The sequence below is a fragment of the Furipterus horrens genome, unplaced genomic scaffold, assembly GCF_987537825.1.
Source record: "Furipterus horrens unplaced genomic scaffold, mFurHor1.1.pri manual_scaffold_2, whole genome shotgun sequence".
Taxonomy (NCBI): domain Eukaryota; kingdom Metazoa; phylum Chordata; class Mammalia; order Chiroptera; family Furipteridae; genus Furipterus; species Furipterus horrens.
The window spans coordinates 40,919,096-40,933,699 of record NW_028327172.1 but is presented as its reverse complement, the minus strand read 5'-3'; the positions used below and the strand labels follow the sequence as shown (position 1 = coordinate 40,933,699).

The 14,604-nt window shown below is 39.8% G+C and overlaps 1 protein-coding gene across 1 annotated transcript; it reads right to left on the bottom strand.

Moving 5' to 3' along the window:
- Nucleotides 1–13,623: 13,623 nt before the first annotated feature.
- Nucleotides 13,624–14,604, bottom strand: LOC150018220 (olfactory receptor 10A3-like). Its single transcript, XM_090267664.1, has one exon. It carries the CDS (start codon nucleotides 14,566–14,568, stop codon nucleotides 13,624–13,626), a length of 945 nt encoding a protein of 314 aa, XP_090123790.1. The 5' UTR covers nucleotides 14,569–14,604.

Below are 14,604 nucleotides of genomic sequence, written 5' to 3'. Positions count from 1 at the left end.
GTCTTATGTCCTGTGACCACATTCACCTTCTGCAGGAAGTCTTTCCCTGACTCCTACTGTTAAGACACAGTGAAGTCTCACAGCATAAGTGTGAACTACAGTTCTAGCGCCCACCAAACCATGTTGTATGAGTTTATTTATCCACTGCAATATTCAATTGTGAAGTCTTAGAAATGAGTGACTGTGCCTGATCCTTGTGCCCAACACCTAGCACAGCGACTGGTACATGGTAGGTGCCCAATAAACGGTTTTGACTCTATGAAGGATATTCAGCTGAGATAACAGACATAGTCCATTATTGTGAATGTGAAATGTGCGGGGTGTGGGATGATGATTATGCTGCTGCTGCTGCTGATGTGATGGTGGTGGTGGTAGTCATGGTAAAGAAGAGAGCAAAATTGGGAAAGGAAGTGAAAGGGGTTAAGAATGGAGGATGCCCCTCAGCCTTTCTTGTCACCTATACCTAGTAAGGACATGGAGATTGACACTGCCTTTGCCACCTGCCCAAATTTGTTGTTCCCAGAGTCGATATGATTGATTCTATTATTTTCTGTGAATTCATCAGAGATGATATTGGTGAACCCATGAACAAGTTTAGCTCCCCTGGACTTTGAGTGGTGAGATTATAGCAATCACATGCTTGAGCCACTAGGTGGCAGTGAGAATCTAGTCCATCTTTGGGGATAGTTAACCAAATCCCTCCAAGAACTTTCATTCATTAAGTGCCTGGAGGCTCCTTCCCAGATCCGCTTCCTCCGTCCCAGGTACCCTGTCCCATAGCCCCCTAATATGAGTTCCTTGGTCCCCGGAATCTCTACAACTGCACAGCTCTCTCTTTCATTCTGTTATTCATGTAGCTCTTCATCCATTAGTGTCTGTCTCTTCATCATATAGAAACACGTTAGCACAAGGCCTGAACAACAGTAATTCAATCTCTCCTTCTCTTTGGGATTCTTTCCATGGAACTTCAAACTCTCTGCAGTCTCTGCATCTTAAGAACGCCCTCCCTGTATAATGCATCTCTCTCTAGTTCTTGCCCTGTAGCTCTATTCCCCTATTCAGATCTTCTTTCTGAGCCTGATTGGTATATCCCAGTTATCTACTTGACTTCAATTCCACACAAATATCTCCAACTTTACTCATCCCAAACTGATTTCACCCCAAAAAGTCTTCCCTTCCAGGATTCTACATCTCAACAAATGGAACCCTCATCCACACTCTACTCCAACCAGAAATATGGGTTCATCCTAGACACCTCTCTCTCTTCTACCCCTCCCACATAAAATTTATTACCAAGTCCTATCAATTTGATTTTTTTAATTTGGGTAGATTCCTTCTTGCTGCTCCATCTCCACTGCCACCATCCTAGCCCGAGGCACATCACTCTCACCTGGGCTATAGCAATTACCTCTCCCTTGCCTTTTCCTATTCTTGAGCCTCACCCATCAGTTATCTGCTCAGCAGTCAGGACATTTAAAAAGTACAAATATGTCCATGACATTGCTTTGCTTTACACCCTCATTGGCTACTTTTCGCTGGTAGGTGAAATTCAGAATTCTTATTGTACCTACAAGACTTGGCATGGTCTGGCTCCTGCCTACCTCTTTTTATCATTCCTCCCTCTCTCTCCAATATTCTCCCTTTCCTGGAATGACACCAAATTCCTTTACATTCAGGCTTTCAAACACATCATTCTTTCCTCCTCGACTGCTCCACCCTCCGAGATTTGGCCTAGCTAACTCTTATTTCCAGGGAGGCCTTCCCTATTCTTCTGTCCCTTTTCTCTGCCCCACCAGCTCCAGGTTAGATAAGGTCTTTCTGTTATAAACCCAAGGTATGTTGTGCTTCCTCTTTACAACAGTAAATACGATTGTAATATTTTTATTATGTGTTTATTTGTTTAATAGTTGTATTTCCCTAGACTATTTTACTTATCTTTGTGTTCCAAGCACCTGGCATAGTATCTGGTACATAGAAGTCATTCAACCAATATTGTTGAATAAAGGTTAAATGGCTTGTCTTTCCTTTCTCAAACTGATCATTCTTCCTCCCACCAGTGTCTTTTCATAGACTGTTAGAAAGTCACGGTACACACACACACACACATGCACACACACACACTGGCTATCTAGCAACTCTATACAAATAACACAGCACTCATCCTTCAGTTCTTAATTCAAGTATCACACCACCAATACCACCATAATAGAACACTAAAAGTTGACACTGACTCTAGGCTGGGACCAAATCTGACTGAGGAAGTTTCCAGGCAGAATATCAGATGCTAACTGGTTTCTTTTAGCTACATTGTAATAAAATACTAAGACCAAAAAATGAACTAGAGACAAAACTATGAAGTTTTTCAGCAGAATTTAGAGAAAATATGAAGAAACCAGAACTTTCTAGATTCAAAAATAAAACTGTTTCTCATTTCCAGTCTCTCCAAGAAAACAATTTTAAAATAAAGAAATGGGCAAACATCAAATCTAGGAAGTGTTTTGGAAAACCTCAGAAAGGTTTTCAATGATTTTAAAAGAGCTCTATCCCTGCTTGCTTGACAGAATACTATAGAACTAACACTGCACCAGGTTATGGGATCAGGCCTTGAGTGACTGGTACCTTCCAGACTATTCTCAGTCTGGGTGTCTTGGTGTGTGGAGGGAGGGTTTGGAGGGTCTTGGGCACGAACTACTTGTTGATGCCTCTTATCAAAGACTTAATAGGTCTTTAGGGAAGTTACTGAAATGAACAATCAAGTTATTTGCCTGGAGACCCAGTCAAGAGGCTCCTGGAATAGTAAAGCTATGCTAATAAAGACAATGAAAATATAAAGCTGTGTTCTTGCAGAGAGTTAACTGCGTGAGGGTTTGGTAGTTTCGGTTCTTTCAGTACTCACTCTATATGAAATAATAGTAAAAGAGCTGTCAAAGTAGGAACTGAACTAGACCAAGTTAAACAGGCAAAAGAACTTTATTCAAGACTATTGCAATAGGGGAGAGAGATTGAACCCAAACTCTGCTGAAACAAAGGACTGGAGAGATTTTGAGAGCTAGCATGAGGGAAATCATGAGCCACCTGTTTGTTAACCAATCTCACCCAAAAGAAAAGTAGACTTTATTATATCTCCATAGCAAGAGGTAGTTTCAAAGGAGCCAGAGAAAGAATTTGCATTTACCAGTGTTCTAAAGTGCTGTACAAAAAGTGAGGTCAGGGACCTCTAATCAGGAAAAACACCTGTCTGAAGTTTCCTCAAGCTTCAGCGTCACTGAAGCCCTTGTGGTTAGAGTGCTCATGTTACTTAACTTGAAGGCATATTTCTCGTTCTGCACTATATCATCTGGGCTTTGCTGTACTGTCATCCTTATTGCACAAGCTTTTGGTGACCCAGGTGGTTGTGCAATTTGAGTTGGGAAATAGGTGTAAATTTTTAGCCCAGTGAAGAAATGTCTTAAGTAATGCCTTCACTTAATTCTGGCCTGTTCCGGAGGCTTTTGGTCTCAAAAAGATATAAAAGTGCAATAATAGATACTGGGAGCATGGCCTCTGGAAAGTGAGGGCAGGATGGATTACCCTGATACTCATTCAATAGCTTCTCTTCATAGGAACAGGCACACCCTGTTTGATCATAGACTTATCTGTTAAGCCCACTGAGTTAATGCTGAATAAAAAGCAGGAAAATTTAGGGAAGGAATTAAGTGGTAAGAGTTTGTGGATGTTCTTTCCAGGACACTACCAAGACTCTGATTGCTACAAGTATTTATTTCCGGGTTAATCAGGTATGAGGGACAGTGGAAGTGAAGCAGCAGTATATCAGTAGCAAAATCCACTCCGGTATGTGTTGGGACTGGGGATCTCTCAAAGAAAGGGCAATGGTAACACTGGAGTTATTTCAGTGAAGCAGCAATGAAACTACAACTTAAGAATTATAGGCATTTCATGATGTAAGAATTATTGCAACAGAAACAATGACACACATGTTTGAATAAACTTTTTATGCAGTAGAAAAAGAGCTGAATTTTCCAGTTGAAAGAATTCACATTCTAGGCAAAAATCAGTGAATAGAAACCAAAACCTAGATACATTCTCTGGAAGGAAAGGTGAATAATAAAAAAAATGTTTTTTAAGTACCTTACATTGTGTAAACACATTATTTCAAATTCACAACAAACAAAACACATCTATTGTAGCAGTTAGGATCCTTTTGTTGCAAGTGGCAGATATCACATTGACTTACACAAAAATAATATACAATCACATAAATAAAGGACTTAAGGTTGAAAGTGGTTCCAAGTGGATCATGATGTAGGGGCTCAAACTAGGGCTTGATTTTTTTGGAAAGAAACAAATACTATCTGAATGAACACAGAAACTGTTTACTCAGACTCAGTTGTAGAAAGGGAGTCAGGCAGCCTCACTTGACTTGGGTCTAGTTCAGAGGCAGGCTGAAGAGTGGGAAAACTTCATAGTGAAAAAAGGGAAGACTTCAAGTATTTTCTGTTTGGAGGTTCATGGCGTGAGAAAGCTGGAGGTGGCTAACCAGAAGTGGGCATCTTATGTGATTGGTCTGGAGATCATATTCAGCTTTCTCTGGTTTTTCTGAGTTGGAGGGGAACGTGATAATAAATAGCAAAATGGCAGTATTGGACCAAAACTTAGGGTAACTGGCAGTTATTGATCAAGTTCTGACTGTTCTGGGGTGATTGTTGTAGAGGTTGCAGGTCAAAGCTCTGTTGTTTTATATGGTTTGCCCATTATACAGTTTCTCAGTTTATTTATAATTGTCAGCTCATAACTCATAGTGTGCTCACTCCGTTCTGCATGTTTTATCCTGGTAGTTTTAAAAATGGCTCCAGCAACATTAGACTTTAGATTCTTTCTCAATTAAGTTTATCAGAGTAGAATAAGACTCTCTGTTCTAGAATTTCTGGGATGGGGTGGAATTGGTCCTTGTATTTCATCATCTCTGACTGTATCATATTCCACATGCCAGCCAACTGCAGTGATGGGCAAATAGAAATCATGCACTGTGAGCATTTGAGCTGAGTAGGGAGGGGGTGGGAATAAATCCTCAAACAAAATTTGTGGCTAGTTTGGTTTGAATGTTAGGATCATATCCAATAAATACCTATTGCAGAAATAAATGAATAATGGTAAGGCTGGCCTCAGTCTTTTTAACACTGGACCTCAGAATACAATTACAATAGTTTCACACTTTTTAAAAAATTTGTTTGTTTATTTATTTATTTATTTATTTTTTTGTAGAGAGAGAGGAAAGGAGAAAGAGAGGGAGAGAAACATCACTATGTGGTTGCCTCTCACTCGAGCCCCCACCTGGGGACCTGAAGTGCAACATAGTCATGTGCCCTGACTGGGAATCGAACCAGCCACACTTGGCTCGCAGGCCGACGCTCAATCCACTGAGCCACAGCAGCCAGGGTTGTTTTTACACTTTTAAAGAAAACTGTGCCTTGGCTGGCATGGCCCAATTGGTTGGGTGTCATCCCACAGAGCAAAAGGTCATTGGTTCAATCCCTGGTCGGGGCACATGCCTGGGTTGAGGGCCAGGTCCACCATTGGGGGTGCGTGAGAGGCAACAGGCAACTGATAAAAGTTTCTCTAACACATCAATATTTCTCTCCTTCTCTTTCTTCCTCCCTTCCCCTCTCTCTAAAAATAAAATCTTTAAAAAATGATAAAACTGCTTGTGATAAAAAATAGTGTCACTAAGACATGTTGTCACATGTGTGAAGGCAATAGAACTACATTCTGTTGTGCAATTACTTCTAAAAATAGTCCACACTTCTATTTTTCTTTTAAAAAAAAATCACTCTGGTCAGCCATTGAAATTATGAACTCAAGAATAGTAATAGTCCATTTTTAAGAGGTTATAGACTCTCTGGCAGGACTAACAGAGCTGTGTACTGACCCAGCTTCCAACTCATAATAAGAACCCTCAGGGGAAATAGTACTTCAGCACCAAACCTGCTTAAAATCCTAAAGTAATGAAACTTCAAAAATGTAAGTGGAGTGAGTTTTTTAAATTGATTTTTAGAAAGAGATACTAAGAGACAGAAAATCAATTTATTGTTCCACTTATTTATGCAGACTTTGGTTGATTCTCATTTGTGCTCTGACTGAGGATCAAACCAGCAACCTAGAGTGTTTTAATGTTCACGATGGAATTTATGTGAAGCTTAAGGCAAATTATTGAACTACTGATTGTTATCCCTCATTAAAAAAATATTCCTGCAATTGCATGGAAGAAAATCCATTCAAAGAATCATTCTGGCAGGCATAATTCTTATTGTACTTCTTAAATATATATTTATAGATACCAAAATATTGTTTTGTTGATTTCAAGTCATGGAGCTTCTATAAATTTTCTTTAGTGAACAAATATTTCCTTTCAATGAAAAATAGACTTAAATATCCCTCCTAAATATCCATGTATTAGTTTTATAGGGCTACCATAACAAAGTACCATACACTGGGTAAGTTAAACAACAGAAATTTATCACCTAACAGTTCTGGAGGTTAGAAGTCCAAAATCACGTTGTCAGCAGTTTGGTTCCTTCTGAGGGCTGAGGGAAGGATTCCTTCCAGGCCTCTCTCCTTGGTTTGTACATGGCCATCTTGTCCCTATGTCTCTTCACATTGTCTTTTCTCTCTGCATATTTCTTTATTCAAATTTCCACTTTATAAGGACACCAGTCATAAGGGATGATAGCTGACCCTGGTGATCTCACTTTAGCTCGATTACCTCTGTAATGATCCTGTCTCCATATAAGGTCACATTCTGAGGTATGGGAGTGGGTGGGTAATAGACATCAACATGTGAATTGAGGATGAACGCAATTCAATCCATAGCAATCATATTTCATGGTAATTGTAGAAATACACAAGATATGCATGTACTTCAGATTCTAAGAAATACAGTAGCCCTAATTAATGATGTCAGAATTAAGAAACAATCATCTTGCTATTCCCAGGACTCTGGCACCACAGGATGGCCTCTAGTGCTGTAGCTTTTTCAGGACATCAGGAACTGGGCTGTCATCTCTCGTCCCTCCCAGCTGTCCTGCCTCACTGCTGCAGGGTGACTTCAGTAGGCTCAGATGACATATGTTGATTGGACATACAAAACAGCCTGTCCCTAGAATTCCATTGGGTTGTGTTCTTAGTTGTTTTACTTCATTTGCTTGGCAAAGACACTGAACATTTGCCATAACACCACTCACTGACTGAGAGCTCAGCAATAGGGCATTTCTCTGACCTCATTAGCATGTGGAGTCCCTCCGGAGGTCATAGGAGGTGACCCTTGCACAACCTGCCCTTTTTTGCTGGCTGCTATGATCTCCCAAATGTCAGCGGAGATGTGGTTTTCCTTCCTCTGGAACTAGACACATACTTGTGAAAAAGCTGTGGGTGCAACCCCGCATTACGTCATTCAACAGTACCAGATAATCGACATTTTGTGTGCTGAAAACCAATCCTATGTACACCTGACAGAAATGAAAGGGCCATCCTTATAAGTCAGTGAGGGTGTTCCCCCAGGAAAGTCCTTGGAAATCACCCAGTTGGCACAGCTTCAATCTGGAAGTGTGCTAAGTAAAATGACATCTTTGTCTCAGCAGGCTGCTCATATGCCTGGGAAGGTCAAATAAAAGTGGTCTGCCACAACCAACCTAGAAAAAAAAGAAATTAGCCCAGCAGCAATGCCCGCTGAGATCCTCAGTTACCATACTAAGTACATTTGTTTGTCCCTCGGAGTCTTCACAGTCACAGGTATTTCCAGGACCCTATGTAACTAGGCAGAGCAAAGGGCAAGCCTGTGATCTGTTGGCAGGAAGTAAATCGAGGGACTTTAGAAACACAAAATTCTCCTTCTGTTAAGAAGCTGATTCCAGCCCTTGACTCCAAGCCTCATGTGTCACAAGCTGTATTAGTTTGCTAGGGCTGTGTACAGGTACACACACACACACACACACACACACACACACACACCCCACACACCCCACACACCCCCCCCACACACACCGCTTTCCAAAAGTTTACTTTCCGCCAATTCTCTTTTGCAAAAGAGCTCCATCAGTACAGTAATGGCTTTTTTTTTGTAATGCAAAAATCCTCTTCAGACTTCTTTTGATTAGAGAAAACATGTACCAATGTAGGTCTTTTGTAAAAGCCAAGTGGCACAAAGTGAACTTTTGAAAAGCAGGGATACCTGTACCTGTTTGTGCTAAACAAAATAATCTAAGGAGAATTTTTGCTTTTACACACACACACACACACACAGGCAAAAGCAAAAATAGCGGTCGGTGTTTGTTTTGCAGCGGGCCTCTAAAGGGGCAGCTCGCAACCCACGCAGCGAGAGTGGCACCTCCAAGCTCCTGTCACAGGAATATCCCAGCATCAAGCTTATTGGCTTTGAACTGTGTCTGTGAGCACCTGTGCTTTATTTTGATTTGTTTTGTGCATCTGTTAGCAAGATGTGTCCTAAGGTATTAGAAAAGGCTAAGAGAGCTCCTAAGGGTGTTATTAAACTTAGGGTAAAGCTGGATTTAATTAAGCGTTTCAGTCATGGTGAATGACAAAGATATTGTGCCTCTGTTGAATTTGGGATCTGGAAATGCTCAAACACTTTTCCATATAAATTAATGGTAATTATGTCTTCACAGTTTTGGCATCAGAAAGGCTTCCTAGGAAAACTTTGCTTTTGGATAGTGGGGGAAAGCTGTATTAGTGAAAAACCTCAAGTTTTCCACCTGTTATTGTTCTTTATTCTCAAATTACTACCACATAGACAACAATTCTGGTCAGCAAATGCATGGGGCTTTTCCCCACACCAAGGAATTCTCTACATCACCAGCTGGGTGTCCTACAATTGAATTCAATTCTTACACTTTCTATAATATTTGGAGATAGCATTAGACCCTACTTAGAATTTTCAGCGCCACCTCCCACCCTGCCCATTCATCAGAGACCTGTGACATAATAGAAAGAAGATATATTGGTCTCTGCCCCTGACACAGGGCTCCTGTAAGCCTTGTAATTTCCTGGGTGATAGGAGTGTCTTTTGTTCTGATGAGGCAACTCTGGGTGGACTCTTGGATGGCTCCTGAATGGTGGGGCTGGTCACTGGAAAGACCAAGCCATCCACAATATATATTTTTTATTATCTCACAGATCCATGATGAATATAGATGTTAAAATTCTTAACATAATATTAAACTCAACAGCACATTAAAAATATTGTACTCAGCCCTGGCCAGATAGCTCAGTTGGTTGGAGCGTCATCCGGATACGTCAAGGTTGTGGCTTTGATCCCCTCTCGGAGCACATAAAAGAATCAACCAATGAATGCATGAATAAATGGAATGACAAATTGACGTTTCTCTCCTTCTCTCTCCCTCTCCCTCTTTCTCTCTCTTTCTTTCTCTCTCTTTCTCTCTCTCTCTCTCAAATCAGTAAGTTAAAAAACAATTTAATATTGTACTTGAAAAAAATTATGATCGATGATCAAGGGATGCCGCGACCCGCGCAGCTCAATGTCAAAACCTGAGGTACCAGAGAGGGGGGCGACCTGGAGATTAAAAGAAAAACACAGACACAAGACACAAGATTAACGCAAAGCTGGGGTCAGGGGGTCCATTGCCCTTGGATGGAGAGAGAGTGACACCGGCCTGAGTCCACCAAGTTTATTTATAATGTTCCGTTACATCAGCTACTGACGTCAGTAGTCAGGAGGTAAAACTAACAAGTGAAACTTCTAGGAAAGGAAACTCCTGAGAAAGCTGTAGGCGGAGTGTTCTCAGATATCTTGCAAGTAGCTCCTGCTCTAATCTAATAGGATGGTCCCTGCTCCTGCTTTGTTTCCAGCCCCCACGGCTCCAGCTTTCGTTATCAAAAGGCTACATGTTGCAGACGTATTCAGTCAGGGGAGACCTTGCAAATACCTGACCCCAGCCAAGCGAGTTGGCCTTCCTTTCCTAACTTTAGCTTTCACCGTCCCCTACAAATGGGATTTACCCTTGGGAAATGAGGATGATTCCACATACGCAAAGCAGTAAACATATACACTACATTAATAAAATGGAAGTTAAAAATTACATAATTTCAACAGATGTAGAAAAAGCATTTGACAAAATTCTACATCCTTTGATGATAAAAGCTCTCAGCAAAGTGGGTATAGAGGGAATGTACTTAAACATAACAAAGGCCGCATGTGACAAGCTCACAACTAACATTATCCTGAAGCTTTTCCTCTAAAATCAGGAACAAGTCAAGAATGCCACTCTCACCCCTCCTATTCAGCAGAGTAATGGATATTCTAGTCAGAGCAATTAAGCAAGACAAAGAAATAAAAACCATCCTACTTGGAAAGGAAGACATAAGATTGTCTGTTAGCAGGCAATGTGATCTCATACATAGAAAATCTTAAAGACTCAAAGAACTGTGAGACCTAATCAACAAATTCAGTAAAGTTGCAAGATATGAAATACATTTAGAAATCAGTTGCATTTCTATACACTAACAATAAAATATATGAAAATGAAATTTTTAGCATCAAAAAAAGGAGTAAATTTAACTGAGGAAGTGAAAGGTCTGTATAATTAAAACTACAAGACTGATGAAAAATATTGAAGAAGACACTAATAAGTGGAAAAATATTCCACAATTAATATTGTTAAAATGTCAATACTACTCAAAGCCATCTATACATTCAATGTAATCCCTATAAAATTCCAGTGGCATTTTTCACAGAAATAGGAAAAAAGACTAAAATTAATATGGAACTACATAAGACCCAAATAACAAAAATAATGCTGAGAAAGAAGAACAGAGCTGGAGACATTACACTTTCTAATTTCAAACTATACTACAAAAGTATAGTAATTAAAATAGTATAGTACTGGCATAAAAATTGAGAGCACAGAAATAAAACTTAACATATATAGTCACATAACATTTGACAAGAGAGCCAAGAAGACTCAGTTGGGAAAGGATAACCTCTTCAATAAATGGTGTTGGGCAAGTTTGATAATCACATGCAGAAAAATAAAATTTGGGCCCCTATCTTATACCAATCATGAAAATCAACTTAAACCTAAGAACTTATACCACAAAATTCCTAGAAGAAAATATAGAAATCTCCTTGACATTGGTCATAGCAATCATTTTTTGGACATGATACCAAAAGCATAAGTAAAAAAGCAAAAACCAAAATGGGACCACATCAAATTAAAAAGTCACTGCACAGCAAGAAAAAAACCAAATGAAAAAGCAACTTACAGAATGGGAGAAAATATTTCAAATCATATATCTGTTAATAGATTAAATATCAAAAATATATGAAAACTCATATAACTCAATTACAAGAGGAACTGAATAGACATTTCTCCAAAGAAGACATACAAAAGGCCAGTAGGTACATGAAATGATGCTCAACACCACTAATCATCAGGGAAATGCAAATCAAAACAACAATAAGATATCACCTCACACCTGTTAAATGTGTATCATCAAGAAGACAAGAGATGACAACTGTTGACAAGGATGTGGAGAAAATGGACTTCCTGTGCACTGTTAGTGGAACTATAAATTGGTGCTGCCACTTTGGAAAACAGAAAGGAGAGTCCCTAAAAAGTAAAAAATAGAACTCCCATATGATCCAGCAATCCCAGTTCTGGGTGTATATCGAAAGAAAATGAAAAAGGGATTTTGAAGAGTTATCAGCACTCCTGTGTTTATTGCAGCATTATTCGCAATAGCCAAAATATGAAAACAATCTACACGTCTTTCAATGGAAATGGATTAAAAAATGATATATATATAATAGAATAGAATATTTTCAGTCATAAAAAGGAAGGAAATCCTGCCATTTATGACAATATGAATTATCCTGGAGGGCATTATGATAAGCGAAATAAACCAAAGACAAATACTGTATGGTATCACTTACTACCTGGCATTTTATATATATATATATATATATATATACACATATATCGTCGTCGTCGTCGACAGCCGTCCGTCTCGAGAGACGATGGTGTAGCTTCTTAAGAGTCTATCTGCACCGCCGAGAATGGCTGTGCAGTCCGACTCGTGAGTGACACGGTATCTGTCTCCTCCCGTGTTGAATCGACATCTTGCGATGACGCTGGAGTGTCCTCTCCAGTGGAGCTGAAGCTACAGAGCCTGGGCAGGGTGATATGGAGGGTCTGCTGTTGCCCATGCAGCAGACCCCCCCTCTCTTCGCAGCTGAAGGATCCAAGGGAAAGACGGAGTCAATACAGCTTGGCTTCAGGTGCACCGCAGGAGTTGCCGGTGTTGACTACAACGTCAAACCGCCTTAGGGACTCCGGCTCCGGATTTTCTGTCGGGGTTTACTCCCTTAGCCTTTCCCCTGAAGAGGTATGCCGCAAGGCAGCAGAGGTTTTTTGGAATCAGAGTTTTCCTTCTCTGATGTGCCCTGACTGGAAGATCGAACCAGCGACACTTAGCTCGCAGGCCGACGCTCAATCCACTGAGCCAAACCAGCCAAGGGCCATACACACACACACACACACACACACACACACACACACACACACACACACACACACATATATATATATATATATATATATAATTTATATATTTATTTATATAAATATTAAGTCTAACTTGTACAAAGAGACAGTAGAATGGTGGCTCCCAGTGGCTGGGGGTGGGGGAGGTGGGGAGATGTTGGGCAAAGTGTACAAACTTTCAGTTATGAGATGAATAAGTTCGGAGGATCTAATGTTCAGTATGGTGACTAGAGCTAATACCATATCGTATACTTGAAATTTGCTGATAACCTCAAGTGATCTCAACCAGGAGACAAAAAAAGTTAACTATGTAAGGTGATGGATGTGTTAATTAACTTGATTGTGGTAATAATTTCACAATGCATATATATCAGATCATCACATTGTACTCTAAATATGTCAATTTTAATTGTCAGTTATATTTCATGAAAAATTGGTTTCTACAATCAATAAACAAATGAACTAAAGAATGATTAAAAGGAAACCCTGTATTTAGCTTCCTTTTTGTTTGTTTGTTTTAGATAAACTTGATTTTGTTAGTTTTTCTAAGAACTATGAGAAAGAAATTTCAAGATATCAAGGAATAGGATTCAACCAAACTTTTTTGCTGATGCTACTTTAATATTTGCCTGAAAACAGTATTATACAGCTTTCAGATATTACCCACAGTTTCAGCAATCTGCCGATGAAATTTTAAAGAGTAATTTGGTAATATTTATGAAAGTTTGAAAACCTACTCTGCAGAAATTAAAGCACCAATATTTATGAATGCTTTTTTATTTAGCATATTCTAAAGGAACAAAAATCTAACAAACACCTGTATGGTCACCAATAAGCAATTTTTAAAAGAAACTGTGTTATACCCAATATAAAGGAATATAAGGCATCTATGAAAAAAACATGTGTATAGAAACCCTAATATATTAGCAGATTTGTAGAACTCAAAAAGTTAAGCATACTCGTACTAAGAAATGCAAACTATTTTCACCATTTATTCAGTTTAGGAGTTCAGTCAGACAGTGACCAAATATCCCATGGCTTCTGAGCATAGTCATAATATGTGTATATCTACTTTTCTTTGCCATAATTTTATCAAAGCCCTTTTCAGCTCATTGTTTCGCAAGCTGTAGATCAGTGGATTCAGCAGAGGCGTAAGAAGTGAGTAAGTCAATGACATCAGTTTCTTGGTTTCTGGAGAGTAGCCCGACTTGGGTTGTAAATAGGTCATGCTGGCCGTGCCATAGAAGAGGGTAACAGACGTGAGATGGGAGGCACAGGTAGAAAAGGCCTTCTGCCTCCCAGTGGTTGATGGCATCTTCAGGATGGCAAAGAGGATTTGAATGTAAGACAAGAGTATCAACAAGAAAGGAACAATGATAATCAGAATGGTGCCAGTGAGTGCATAGATTTCAAACAAAAAGGTGTCTGCATGTGCAAGCTCTAACACTGGGGGAGTCTCACAGGAGAGATGATTGATTTCACTGGGGCCACAAAATGGAAAACTAAACACCCATGATGTCTGCACAGTAGCCACCGTGATTCCTGAGACCCATGAGAATGAAACTAATTTCAAGAAAACCGTTTTGTTCATAATCATTGGGTAGCTCAGAGGATGGCAGATTGCAGCAAATCTGTCATATGCCATTGTCCCCAGGAGAAAGCATTCCGTCCCACCAAAAAGAAGAATGAAATACATCTGTGCAAAACAGCCTGGAAGAGTCATTACAGTTTTCTCAGTGGAGAGAACCACCAGCATTTCAGGCATAACAACTGCACTGAAACTCACATCCACCACAGACAAGTTCAGGAGAAACAAGTACATGGGAACATGGAGGCTGCGTTCCAGGGAGATGATGACGATGATCATGGCATTTCCCATCAGGGTCATCAGATAAATAATCAGGAAAACTGCAAAGAGCTGCTCTTTTAGTTCAGGAAAGTTAGAAAAGCCCAAGAGGATGAACTCAACCACAGAACTTAGATTTTGCCTTTTCATTTCAGTAGTAGAGCATGTTTTACTTTTATGGACATA

Bases quoted from the DNA above. Each gene is read 5' to 3' on its own strand.
- LOC150018220 (XM_090267664.1), bottom strand. From the start codon at position 14,568: ATGAAAAGGCAAAATCTAAGTTCTGTGGTTGAGTTCATCCTCTTGGGC.